Here is a 14,660-nt window from a genome sequence, read left to right on the forward strand (position 1 = left end):
AGTCAATACTTTGTAGAACCAGCTTTTGCTGCAGTTGCAGCTGCCAGTCTTTTGGGGTCTGTCTCTACCAGCTTTGCACATCTACAGACTGAAATCTTTGCCCATTCTTCTTTGAAACAGCTCCAGCTCAGCCAGATTAGCTGGACAGCGTTTGTGAACAGCAGTTTTCAGATCTTGCCACAGATTCTCGATTGGATTTAGACACCAGACAGGTCAGGGATAAAGTTATTGAGAAATTTAAAGCAGGCTTAGGCTACAAAAAGATTTCCCAAGCCTTGAACATCCCACGGAGCACTGTTCAAGCCATCATTCAGAAATGGAAGGAGTATGGCACAACTGTAAACCTACCAAGACAAGGCCGTCCACCTAAACTCACAGGCCGAACAAGGAGAGCGCTGATCAGAAACGCAGCCAAGAGGCCCATGGTGACTCTGGACGAGCTGCAGAGATCTACAGCTCAGGTGGGGGAATCTGTCCACAGGACAACTATTAGTGGTGCACTGCACAAAGTTGGCCTTCATGGAAGAGTGGCAAGAAGAAAGCCATTGTTAACAGAAAACCATAAGAAGTCCTGTTTGCAGTTTGCCACAAGCCATGTGGGGACACAGCAAACATGTGGAAGAAACTGCTCTGGTCAGATGAGACCAAAATGCAAAACGCTGTGTGTGAAAACTAACACTGCACATCACTCTGAACACACCATCCCCACTGTCAGATATGGTGGTGGCAGCATCATGCTCTGGGGGGCTTCTCTTCAGCAGGGACAGGGAAGCTGGTCAGAGTTGGTGGGGAGATGGATGGAGCCAAATACAGGACAGTCTTAGAAGAAAACCTCTTGGAGTCTGCAAAAGACTTGAGACTGGGGTGGAGGTTCACCTTCCAGCAGGACAACGACCCTGAACATAAAGCCAGGGCAACAATGGGATGGTTTAAAACAAAACATATCCATGTGTTAGACTGGCCCAGTCAAAGTCCAGATCTAAATCCAATCCAGAATCTGTGGCAAGATCTGAAAACTGCTGTTCACTAACGCTGCCCAGCTAATCTGACTGAGCTGGAGCTGTTTCAAAGAAGAATGGGCAAAGATTTCAGTCTGTAGATGTGCAAAGCTGGTAGAGACAGACCCTAAAAGACTGGCAGCTGGAACTGCAGCAAAAGCTGGTTCTACAAAGTATTTAGTATTTAGTATTTATTTATTTATTGTATCGACTCAGGGGCTGAATAATTACGCACACCCCACTTTGCAGTTATTTATTTGTAACAAATGTTTGGAATCATGTCTGATTTTCGTTCCACTTCTCACGTGTGCACCACTTTGTGTTGGTCTTTCACCTGGAAGTCCAATAACATTGATTCATGTTTGTGGCTGTAATGTGACAAAATGTGGGAAAGTTCAAGGGGGCCCAATACTTTCGCAAACCACTGTAACCTACCTCAGGTCAGCAGGCAGCTTGCTCCAAAGAACAGGACCACAGATGCTGAAAGCACCCGTAGACCTAAGTCTGGGAACAGTTCAGAGATGTGCATGTGATGACCTGAGAGTTCTGACTCTGAAAGACCCTGAGAAAGTATACTGGAGGGCAAACCACAGAGAGTTTTGTGAAATAATTAAAGGATTTTAAAGGTAACTTTGCATTGAACTGGGAGTGAAAGAAATGGCTTGAGTACTGGTTTCTGGTTGCTGCATCCTAAATGAGCTGAAATTCTCCTGCTCATGTGTTCTCCTTCCAGTTCAGCATGAATGCATCCCTCAGGCAATCCTGGGTATGGATGTGCTCTGTCAGGCCAAGTCTGGGATGGGGAAGACAGCAGTGTTTGTTCTTGCCACCCTGCAGCAGCTAGAGCCCATCACCGGTCAGGTGAGGTGTAGCAGCCAGGACAGAGCTAAAAGGTGTTTTATTATATTGTAACAACTGTCATTTAATTGCTTTTCTGCATTTATTTTCATTTTAGATTCTACTTACAGCTGATTTTTAGCTAATGAGCACATTTGTTCTGTACTTGTGGAGCCTTCATATCTAGATAAACAGGCTCAAAAACAAATCTGAAAGCAAACTCAGGATATTGCGTTGTGTCTTTTGTGTAAAATGCCGACTTTTACCTGGCAGTCACAGAGTCAGTTGACTCCATGATGTTGTGATTAGGGCTTTTCACAACTCTTGACTGACCAACTGCTAACATCCAGATGAGAGAAAAAATGTTTGAGTCACTCTTAATTATTACCATCCACTTGGCAGAACGCTTGGTAAAGAGTTGTGGGCTGTTTGAGTTTGAACGAAAGACTTGCAGTAGTGTGCAGGGAAAAAAGAACAGTGTACATTCAGATTTACAGATGCATCGTGTTTTCAAGGACCATAGTGCAGTAAATACATCCCATAGTGAATTAAGTTGATACTATATCTTAATCTTTGCCATTTTTATGTGCAGGTCTCTGTCCTGGTGATGTGCCATACCAGAGAGCTGGCGTTTCAGATCAGCAAGGAATATGAGAGATTTTCAAAGTACATGCCCACTGTTAAGGTAAAGCAGCTTGAACTCATACATCAGTTTCTCCCAGCTCAAACAGTATGATGTATGCTTGTTTTCCTGCAGGTGGCAGTGTTCTTTGGAGGGCTGTCTATAAAGAAGGATGAAGAGGAGCTGAAGAAAAACTCTCCTCATATTGTGGTGGGAACACCAGGCAGAATCCTGGCACTGACGCGCAGCAAGACGCTCAATTTGCGTCACATCAAACATTTCATCCTGGATGAGTGTGACAAGATGCTCGAGCAGCTTGGTAAGTGGCACAACCCACTTTTTAAAGCAAAATCAGATCCAAATATGTGCCAGTGTTTAAAACCAAGAAACAAAGAAGAGGATAAGATAACATTCAAACCAACCTCTGTCTCATTAGCTTTGTGGTCTCACTGTGGTAGCTTTGTGGTTTTTATGTATGGAGTCCAGTTTCCTTTCATATTGTGTGAAGGTTTCCTGCCTCCCTTGGGGAGCTTGCAGCAGTAAATATGAGTCTGTGGTTTTCCTGTAATGTGTGATTTTTATAAGGATCATGAGGTATCCATCTTTTCTTTTCCCAGGATAATAAAGTGTTTGACAGCTGACAACTCGAGGCCAAGGTGCTGGTGGTAGAAGTTATTGTACTGCGGGTGTGATTGGTGTGAGAATAAACAGTGAGAATAAACAGTAACGTATACATGACATATATCAGGGGTGCTCACACTTTTTCCGCATGTGAGCTACTTATAAAATGACCAAGTCAAAATGATCTACCCACTACAAAAATCCAAAACATATACTTATTTATAAATATATTGAGGATTCTTTATATCTACAATGTATATACATGCATAACCGCAATATCCAATATTTCACAACACAATTAACTATGTAAATTTTTTGTCGTTACCTGAGTTTACTCTGATGACTTGCACTGAATTGAATCAGCCAGGGATGCATAGTCCGGACAGTAGCTGCTGACGGCCAGGTTTAAGAGAAAAAAACCGAGAGCTAAAAATTGGAGTTAACTCGCTGACTAGCTTGTCAGTTTTACTACACTTCGCGCCGCTGTTTGCGCATGCGCAGCGACCTAAGCGTCAGAAAAAATCTGATGTCATCTGACTGGCTTCCCTGTATCAATCAAGTGACGGGATGGATGATAGGCTGGCATCTATTTTTTTAATGCCATGCGATCTACCAATACTACCTTTGCGATCGACTGGTCGATCGCGATCGACGTATTGAGCACCCCTGACATATATCTAGCTAAATCTAAATGTACACAGTGGATTTCTCTGCTGTGCTTGTGTGACAACAAACAGAATAAAGCGTAAGAAACAAATTTCTCAGTTAAAGATAAATTTGGAGGATTGTGAAAGATCATGGCACCAGCGTCTTCCCAACTTTGTAGAGGCAGAGGGGGCAGCTAAACAAATGCAGCATGACTTTGTTGCTTTTATTTTGATGACAACTGCTACTTTTATTGTCGTAACCCTGCGAGGCGGGCGGCCTGGACACGCAAATTTGTGAAGTGATAACTCAAGGACATAGCGACATAGGGGTGTGAAATTGATACCACTAGGGTATCTAATAAAACACTGAGGGCTATCAGTCTTTCCCTAATAAAATTTAATGAGGCGTCTGTGATTTGGAGCACAAACTGGGCGTCATCAGGACGCTACAACACAGAGCGAACACCATCCCCACAGACACAGCAGCCAGGGAGGCAGAAGAACATCAAGAAGGCCCTGAGTAAGTGTGGTTATCCCAGCTGGACTTTTGGCTCCTAAAGAAAGCTCCAGCTGATCCAGGAGAGAAGGACAACCGCTGCCCAAGAGAAAACCTGTAGTGATCCCGTACGTGTCAGGAGTATCGGAGCAGCTGAGACGCATTTTTTCTAAACACCGGGTCTCTGTGGCTTTTAAACCTCAAAACACGCTGCGCCAAAAATTGGTCCACCCCAAGGATCGTGTCCCCCGACACAAACAGAGTAACATAGTGTACGCTGTTAAGTGCAGGAGGATTGCCAGGATTTATACATCGGGGAAACCAAACAACCTCTGGCTACAACACAGCAGAGCCACCTCGTCAGGCCAGGACTCTGCAGTCTATGCACACCTACAGGCCAGTGGACACTGTTTCAATGATGAGGATGTAACATCCTGGACAGGGAGGAACGCTGGTTTGAGGGCGGAGTCAAGGAGGCCATTTACGTGAAAAGGGAAAGACCATCTCTGAATGGAGGAGGGGCCTAAGGGTGCATCTGTCACCATCTTACAATGCTGTGATTGCAGCCATTCCCCAACTCTCTGTGAATGGTACTCATGGCCATTGATCAGTGGTCTTTGATTAATGGTCATTACCTCCCAGCCCATTGTTCACCCACCAATAGTTTCCCTCATTGTGTAAATGTACTGTTTATAAGGTTGGAAACCTGCAGTCAGCTGAGACCGAAGAAGTCACTTGGACGAGTAACGAAACGTTTCTCCCACAAAACGTCCAGGTGAACGGAATCAACCTTTGGGATTTACTTACCTGGATGATTGAGCATGCATCAAAACTCTGACGATAATAATCCACGCCTTTTTTCTCACCATGGCACGTGTGGTGAGGGACATGATCAATAGTGGGTCAACAACCTTCTTAACCTCCTAGGACCTGACGTCCACATATGTGGACATCACATTTTGGGTTGTCTAGACCAAAATACAAAATTTTGTTCTACAAGGGCCCGATATCCACTTACGAGGACGTTATACTGCCACTGTTCTATCCAAATGTAAAGCAAATGTCCTCATATGTGGATCTAATTTATCTCAGAAACAAAAATCAGGTATAAAAAAAAATCTGGGAATTCTTTGTTTTTACATCCATTGGGTCCCAATCAGCCCAAATAGCAAAGAAAAATTAAAAATGCATGCCATGAAAGAGTTCGGGCCTTAAGAGGTTAAGGGACAACTTCCACTAAGGATTAATACCTGGGAATCTCCACCATTTTGTTTTATAACTGAAGAAGCTTCTCGGATGAGACGTGAAACATCTTCAAGAAACTTAAAGAAATCCAGTTGCTTTCAGTTCAGTTTTATATATACAGTACGAGATGACAACAACAGTCGCCTCAAGGTGCTTTATATTGTAAGGTAGACCCTACAATAATAAATACAGAGAAAAACCCAACAATCATATGACTTCCTATGAGCAAGCACTTTGGCGACAGTGGGAAGGAAAAACTCCCTTTTAACAGGAAGAAACCTCCGACAGCTGTGATTGGTTGGGGTGAGAGAACGAAGACAGGATAAAGACATGCTGTGGAAGAGAGACAGAGGTTAATAACAAGGATGATTCAGTGCAGAGAGGTCTGTTAACACATAGTGAGTGAAGAAGAAACACCCAGTGCATCATGGGAATCCCCCAGCAGCCTACACCTATTGCAGCATAACTAAGGGAGGATTCAGGGTCACCTGATCCAGCCCTAACTAGAGCAGGGCGATATGGCCGAAAATATTTATCACGATATATATTTGAAAATTTGTGATAACGATATAACTGATGATATAGTTACTGCGAGACAAAATACAACTCCACAACTTTACTAGTGCAAAAAAACCATCCATTTATTTTCACTTAAACAAGCAGCTGTTTTTTATGTGCATTAAAGCTATATACAAATTTAACAGTGCAAATGCAAATTTGCTGACATATGGGCTGACATATCCTGAGCATAACCATGTATAATATCCACTGAAGTTAAAAAGAGGTGCTTTGCTACATTAAACTGCAGTGTGCCAAATAAAAAAAGTCTAATGTGTATTTTTCAGACCATAAGGTGCACGGGATTATAAGACACATTAAGCAAAACAAAGCAGTCAGAGAAATCAAACTTTATTCAACTCATTCTTCTTGCTTCCTCCACTTCTGTACCATTGATTCATTAATGTTGAATTCTCTGGCAGCTGCTCTATTCCCATGTTGTTGCAGTATATTAATGACTAACCTCGTATTGTGGATGGATTATCTCAGTTGTTCTCCTGACTGAAGTTTGGTCCGTTTACAGCATCCTGCCATGCGATTGCATTTGTCTCTAACTATCAGGAACCTTCACGTTAACTTTTATCGAGTGCAAAAGTGTTAGCGTTCATCCTCCAGCTTCACTGTGTTTGTTATGCTAACATAGCTGTGTCGCTAGCGATCACGTGGCACATCATTATATACCAGCTAGCCCAACTTCAGTAACCCTACAAACGTCACTGCTGTTTAGTTTCCTGTCTTAATATATGTTGGAAGTGATAGCAGAGCTGTACGTTTGAATGTTTCAGAAATCTCTCAGTCGGAACATGCTATATCATGCTTAGGTAACTAGCGAGCTAACTTCCTGCTAACTTCTAACTGTTAAATGTCATAAATTCTGTTTTCATGGATGCCTGGAAGTTAAACTTCATAGTTACACCTGGTAAAGCAGCAACGCTGATCGTTTTATTAAAGATGAAAGAATTTAGACAGTTTTTAACTCTCAGTGATGCAGCAGTGTTCGTTTGACTTTGGGACCTGAAGCGGACGAAGTTTAGGACCCAGATTACTCCCAGATTTACGAGCATCTTAGTCCGACAAATACGGCAATAACGACGACCCGCTTGCATGTTCTACAAAAAAATGTGCTTTGTTGTGTATCTGAGGGACAAACACCAAACCAGTTCCACATCACTGAAGTTGCACCATTTTTACAAACCAATTCTGGTTCATCCGTTTCACTCAACAATCGGCCATGTGCGTATGAAAACAAAGGAACTGCGCATGCGCGTTTTACCCATATTCTATCGCGATATTTCATTTTCTTATCGTTGCCTAACATTGTACCGGTAATACCGTGAACGGTATAATATGGCTCAGCCATAGCCCTAACTATATGCTTTAGCAAAAAGGAAAGTTTGAAGCCTAATCTTAAAAGTAGAGATAGTGTCTGTCTCCTGAATCCAAACTGGAAGCTGGTTCCACAGAAGAGGGGCCTGAAAACTGAAGGCTCTGCCTCCCATTCTACTTTAAATACTCTAGGAACAACAAGTAGGCCTGCAGAGCGAGAGCAAAGTGCTCTAATAGGGTGATATGGTCCTACAAGGTCATTAAGATAAGATGGGGCCTGATTATTTAAGACCTTGTATGTGAGGAGCAGGATTTTGAATTCTGGATTTAACAGGAAGCCAAAACAGGAGAAATCTGCTCTCTCTTTCTAGTCCCTGTCAGGACTCTTGCTGCAGCATTTTGGATCAGCTGAAGGCTTTTCAGGGAGTTTTTAGGACTTCCTGATAATAATGAATTACAGTCGTCCAGCCTGGAAGTAATAAATGCATGAACTAGTTTTTCAGCGTCACTCTGAGACAGGATATTTCTAATTTTAGAGATGTTGCACACATGGAAGAAAGCAGTCTTACATATGTGTTTAATAGCTCCTTAGATTACTATGACCTGGATGACCGAGAACCTACGTAGACTTAGCAGCTCTTAGGGTTTATTTTTCTCAGTGTAACAACAGTTTTAGATGTTGGGTGATATGATTGTTCAATACTGTACAAAAACTTTAGGAATTAATTGTTTCAAATGTGATGTCATAGATTTCTTGGTGTTTTTGACAATTCATTTGGTACGAAGTGAAGCAAAAATGTTTTCTTTTGAAGGGCCTTTTACATCGGCCGTGCGCTGCACTCACTGCTTGTCATTTCAAAACGTGTTTCTCTGAGGAGTTTGTGTCCTATTATGTTCAAATGTTGATAAAAACATGTATCGCTGGTTCATAAAGAAGAAAACTTTGTAACTATCCCAGCTGGTGAAGAGTGTGTTGTTTCCACAACACTGCTTCTCTCTGAGGTCTGCAGAACCTGCAGCAAACAGTTCACCAAACTCTGATACGTACAGAATGTTCTCCTTCATCATGTGGTTGAACTCAGCGCAGCAGTACTCTTCGTTTCTGTTCCTCGCACAACAATACGTCACAAGTGTGCATGTGCTGTGCTTTGCTCGGTGCAGCGGGAAATCATTATTGTGTGGCACAAACAATAGACACAAATGGGTTCCAGAGTGCAGCGCGTGCATATGTGAAAGGGCCTTCAGTCATCATTATTGAATCTTTAGTCACTGCATCTAGATGAGTTTGTAATACGCTGTAAATAATGCTCTCTTCCTTAGACATGCGCAGAGATGTCCAAGAGATTTTCCGTATGACTCCCCACGAGAAGCAGGTCATGATGTTCAGCGCCACCCTGAGTAAAGAGATCCGTCCAGTCTGCAGAAAGTTCATGCAAGATGTAAATACGCCTCTTCACTTTCATCTGCCATGCCTCTTCCCGCTCCCTCCACACCTCCACTACTCCTTCGCCTGCTGGAACAGTGGGTAACAAAGTCCAAGTCGATGTTCAGCCTCCATGAGTCCAAGTCACAAGAAAGAAGTGTGTGTGTGTGTTTACTTATCTTTCTGGGGACCAAAAAGTGGAGTTTTACTATACTTGTGGGGACTAACAGCTCTTATAGGGACAAAGTTCCCGTCCCCACAAATTTGAAGGGATTTTCGAGGCTCAAAATCTTGTTTTAGTGTGAGGGTCACAGTTAGGTCATGGTTAGGTGTAGGCTGAGGGTCAGGCATTCATCTTTGATGGTTAGGGTAAGGGGCTAGGGAAAGCATTATGTCAATAAGATGTCCCCACAGAGATATGAAAACACAACTGTGTGTGTGTGTTACCTATACCAAAGCCTTCCCTCCGTCTCCTCGCTGCTTCCTTTTCACTTCCACTGTATTATGATTGGTGTTCTCTTTGTGTGCTCTTCCCTGAATCTTGCCAACCTCCCTTTCAAACTCCTGCCGGTCCAGCCGATGGAAATCTTTGTAGATGACGAAACCAAGCTAACTCTGCATGGGCTGCAGCAGTACTACGTCAAGCTGAAGGATAATGAGAAAAACAGAAAGCTCTTCGATCTCCTGGATGCACTAGAGTTCAATCAGGTACCCACACCATACTTTCCCCACAGTGTAACCCCCCTGTGGACATTTTTGTTTTGTCTGTTTGCTTTTCTGTTGATGGGAATTAGATTGCTGCGTTTTATGTTCATGTCTTACAAGCATGTTACTGTGGGACACACTTGCAGATCCTGCTAGAGAAGCATTAGTTATTTCAAAGATCAAAATAAATGTTATTTATGCTACTTGTGTGCAACCCCTCAGCTCATCAACTTCCTGAAACCAGGCTCTATTCTTCTTCTGATTGGCTACACCTCTCAGAAAGAAGGGTTAGGGTTAGGCTGTGTGCCAGAGGACATCTCCTCACATTTACAGTTAAAGAAATACTTAATAAGATATGTACAGTATGTGTGTGTACAGACAGAAAAGTATAATGGTCCTCTTAAAGGCCTTACTATGCTTCAGTGTGAGGGAGCGAGGGAAACAATATACTTTGCTCATGTGAGTATGTGAGGGTCCACCAGAGTGAGGGGTGCGCCCACCCAGTATTTGTTAGATATCAGCCCAGTACAGACTTTAATACCTGAATCATGTATATTTGACAACAGGGCCAGCAGTTCACTGGAGTTCTGTCGTTACCATGTCAGCAGCAGAGTTAACAGAACGTGGAGGAAACCAACAGGACAGCAGTGTCATAACTGCTAATCCAACAGGTTCTGCTTGTGCAGTTTGCGAGCTTGTCACTGAACAAAGAAACAAGTCGAGCGCTAGTGAGTGTCAAAAAGCATGGCTGACGGTGCTGTCCTGTTTCTCTGTCTCTTTTGTCCTGGTGTTGTTCTACATGAAAACTTTTTGATTCTATTTAGAGTAAAGTAATAAATAGCTGTTAATGATCGATTGTCTCCAAGTGCAGACGAGGGGCGCACACAGTGAAACAGACACACACAGGAAGCCGACAGGACTTAATGTCCACTGTAGCTGAGTGATTGTGTCGCTGTGCTGCTCAGGTGGTGATCTTTGTGAAGTCCGTCCAGCGTTGTGTAGCTCTGGCTCAGCTGCTTGTGGAGCAGAACTTTCCAGCGATTGCCATCCATCGAGGGATGCCTCAGGTGGAACGGTAACTGAGAGCGGTGACGCCATAAATGTTTGTTACTATTTTATTACTCCAGACAACACTGAACTGCCATGTTGTGTTCACTCTACTTGTTCTTTTGGCAGAGGATAGCAAGCTCAGTGTGAACCTTTAGGAAATGGCTCAAATGTAATCAGCTGACAGTGAGCTTAGCTCCATGCAGCTGCAGTCTCTTTCTTGTGGCCAATTTGATTCAGTTTTATTTATATAGCACCAAATCACAACAACAGTTGGTACTTTATTTTGTAAAGTAAGGACCCCACATCTTTATGCTTTCTACTATATAATAATATTATGAAGAAGGAAGCAGGAGGCTTTTATTTTTTTCACTCTCAGACACTTTTATTTTGTTAAATTAATGCGTTGTGATGATTATACCATCGCAAACATAACTTTTACTGGTAAGTGAGGTCATTCTTTATATTAGGTAAAGCATTAGTTCTTATGGTGTTGTGTGCTCTAAGATGCAGTGCTGTGCAAAAGTCTTGAGCCAACCATTGTTAAGACAATGGTGCTGTCATATATTGAAACATGCAAACATACCGTAAAAGGAAATATAGTACATTAAAACACAGTCTGTACAGGTCTGACAAGATTAAAAGCCAGAATCCGGTATTCTTCAACACAGTCTGATCTCTCTGAGACAGCTTCCTTTATGAGTACTCAGGAGCAGTTCTCCAGGCTTCCCAAAGGACATTCAAAGGTTTGGGGAGGCCATGACTGACTGTCCTGTGTGTGTTTTTTATATCCAGGTATGTTTTAGTGCATTGGCAGTGTGCAAGAAAGCACTTACATAGAAACAGCATCGAAGAAAATGCTTGTGTGAATGAGGCAAGTTGTGTAAAGCGCTCAGACTAGAAAGGCGCTCTATAAGAACCAGTCCATTTACCATTTACTATCATGATTTAGCTCCATTATAAAATAACTCAATTGTAAATATCCAGAATATTACAGAGATTAAATATATATAACTGACATTTTACTGTAAAACTTAATTTTGTTATTTTCACTGTAGAGGATGTGCATTAGATGGAGAGTGATATCCACAGACAGGAATGACTTCCTGTGTCCTTTAGTGGTGCATTATGGGTAATCTTAGTCTCTCAGTGACTGACCAGCTCATCATGAGTGGGTGGGAGGTCCAGCATTGTCCTGACCTTGGACAACATCCGCCTCTCAGACACCACCTTATTAAAGTCTAGCTCCATCCCCACAACATCACCCACCCTACCTTGTTTTACCGATGGCTGTAGACACTCACTGTTGGACCTCCTGATCCTTTCCATACATATTGATGACCACAAATATTAGCATAGTGTGCATTGGGTCCTTCACAAAAATTTGAGGAAACTGTACGAGTGACAGGATGTCTGTTGGCATCTGAAACCCTCAACCTGCTGTCCCAGCAAGCAACAGCACAGAGGATAGCACTGTCCACAACAGACTCATAGAAACACCTGTGTGTTGTCCGACAGATGTTGAAGACCTCAGAGACGACTCTGGCCCTTCCTGTAGAGTGCAGTGGTGTTTTTAACCCACTACAATTTATTATCAGGTGTACTCTGAGGTATTTATAGTCCTGCACATCGACCCCCTGGATTGAAACAGGGGTCACAGGTTTCCCGGTCCTCCTAAATCGGTTGGTCTTTGCTACGCTGAGTTGCAGATGATTCTGCTCGACCACAGCCCAACACTCATCACCCTCACTGATGCATCCAACCACTGCAGGATCATCTAAAAGTAAAAGGTCTGTGGTGTAGATGGTGAAGAGGAAAGGGGAGAGGACAGTCCCTTGTGGTGCCCGTGTTGCCGATCACCTTGTCAGACACACAATGTTGAAGACGCACGTTGTGGTCCTCCTGTCAGATAATCAACAAGTCCACAAAGCAAGCTCCATATAAATAAGCAGCTTTGATGTGGAAGAACTTGACTGGCCTGCACAGAGTTCTTAGCTCTGCCTGACAGAACACATGACTGTACACTCAGCTGCTCCTCTGTCTCTGCGCCTTCCACTCTCTACACCCATGGACTTAGCGTGCTACTTAAATAGGGAAAGACAAGGTGGAACAATGAGGAACAGCTGTGGCCTTCAGCCTCCTCCAAGCACTGCTCCACCCCTCCCCTGCAGCTGAGCCAGAAACCACACCCTGTCACAAACACCTGTGGGATAAATTAAAGTGGAGACTACGAGCCAGTCCTTCTCATCCAGCATCAGTGTCTGACTGATGTCGGTGACCAAAAATCCCATAAATACACTCAAAAAAAGCTGATGTCCAAGAAAAACTTTGAAAGTCTTTCAGGAAGCTGGAGAGCTGTTACTCAAGACCACTTCAAAAATTCCAAGAAGGTCTGTGTCATTGGGAGAAAAAAATGTAAAGACATGAGTGGGGACATTTGCACAGTACTGTGAGGATGTTGATCAACTCAGCAGCCCAATACACACATAATGAAACTTTCAATGTGAGGATATGTGACACACAGACTAAGCTTCACTTATTGTCCTCTGTAGTTTGTCTCGCTACCAGCAGTTCAAGGACTTCCAGAGGCGAATCCTGGTGGCCACCAACCTGTTTGGACGAGGGATGGACATTGAGAGAGTCAATATTGCCTTCAATTATGACATGCCAGAAGACTCTGACACTTACCTTCACAGGGTGAGACTATCCATGTGTTGTTCACCTGACAGGCTAAAAGAGTAATAGAAATATATGTGAAAGCTGCACAAGGTCATATTTGTGACTTATTGGATGATGTACAAATACATATTTAAGGAGATGCTGAGGAATCTGAGCTCTTTATTAGATAGACACAGGTGTGAGGCATTTATTAATGTTATAATCAGCTGAGCAGGTAGTAGCTTATCCCAAGAGTGGCAAGGAGGGTCTCTGTCCTGCACCCAGGCTGGAAGGAAGTCTTCTGTTGAAAGAGGACTTCATAGGACAAACACGGGTACGGAAGAGAAAAGGCAGATCAAATACTCTGGGACAGCATTTATTCACTAACATTAACCTATGCCAGAAGAACACGGAGAGGGCTTCTATCAAAGCCATACTATATTGTCTTATACTTATCCTGTACTGTGATTAGTTTGCCCTACTGTGCTGTAGTCTGTGATCCTGACTGAGTAATGTGGTCAGCTGCACTGGTGTCTTGGTGTAGGTTGCTCGAGCAGGCAGGTTTGGAACGAAAGGCCTGGCCATCACATTTGTGTCTGATGAAGGTGACGCCCGCACGCTCAACGATGTCCAGGACCGCTTCGAGGTGAACATCGGCGAGCTGCCGGAAGAGATAGACATCTCCTCGTACACTAAGTCTTCTTTTGTTTCTTGAATTATTGTAAGGTTCATCCAAACTAACAGCACTGTGTGCGTGTGTGCGCGTGTGCACGTGTGTGCGCGCGCGTGTGCGCGTGTGGGTGTGCGCGCGTGTGGGTGCGCGCGCGTGTGTGTTCGTGCGTGCGTGTGTGTGCGCGTGTGTGTGCGTGCGTGTGGGTGTGCGCGTGTGTGTGCGTGTGTGTGCGCTCCTGCAGTTGAACCAGCACGATAAACGAGCCGGACGCTCCAGTTGGACTTCGATTCACTTTGCAGTTTTACTCTGATGGAAGATGCAGACTGTGTTTGTATGAAACCTGGCATGTCCAACAGCAGATATTTACCCAAGCCTGTGCTTATTGAAAGGAAGAACGCAGGGGCACAGCTCCCTCTGCAGGAATGATTCAGAATAGACTTTGTATGATATTATTTAAGTTTCTAATGTCGGTATTTGTTAATATATAATTCAAGTTATCTGGTTTTCTAGGTGTGAGTGGAAGTACCAGAGGTAGTTTAGTACTGACAGTAGAAAGGCACTGTTTACTGCTGTGGATTAATAAAGTTTGCCTGGTAAGGTCTCCTTTATTCTTTCTTTTCCTTTTTTAAATCCACATCCACACTCGTGCTGTTGGGATACATGCACAATGTGTTTGTTATCGTCTGACACTCAGACTTGTCAGGATGGCAGCACAGTTTTCTTTAAAACCTCTACATACCATTAACGGTGCTTTCACCAATATTCACGGCATAGGTGTAAATGGAGCCTGATAATATCATGCAT

The 14,660-nt window shown here is 43.4% G+C and overlaps 1 protein-coding gene across 1 annotated transcript in view; it reads left to right on the top strand.

Moving 5' to 3' along the window:
* The window catches only part of ddx39b (DEAD (Asp-Glu-Ala-Asp) box polypeptide 39B), a gene marked incomplete at its 5' end in the record, with an annotated part of 15,961 nt that extends 1,504 nt beyond the window's left edge, over positions 1-14,457 (top strand). The window contains 8 exons of the mRNA XM_082521594.1: positions 1,732-1,859; positions 2,428-2,520; positions 2,593-2,776; positions 8,671-8,789; positions 9,350-9,481; positions 10,444-10,553; positions 13,078-13,222; positions 13,728-14,457. Coding sequence (XP_082377720.1) covers positions 1,732-1,859; positions 2,428-2,520; positions 2,593-2,776; positions 8,671-8,789; positions 9,350-9,481; positions 10,444-10,553; positions 13,078-13,222; positions 13,728-13,898 — 1,082 coding nt within the window. The 3' untranslated portion in view covers positions 13,899-14,457. The remainder of the gene's footprint in view (positions 1-1,731; positions 1,860-2,427; positions 2,521-2,592; positions 2,777-8,670; positions 8,790-9,349; positions 9,482-10,443; positions 10,554-13,077; positions 13,223-13,727) is intronic.
* Positions 14,458-14,660: the final 203 nt, after the last annotated feature.

The sequence above is a fragment of the Aulonocara stuartgranti genome (genome assembly GCF_965226115.1).
Source record: "Aulonocara stuartgranti genome assembly, chromosome: 22".
Taxonomy (NCBI): Eukaryota; Metazoa; Chordata; class Actinopteri; order Cichliformes; family Cichlidae; genus Aulonocara; species Aulonocara stuartgranti.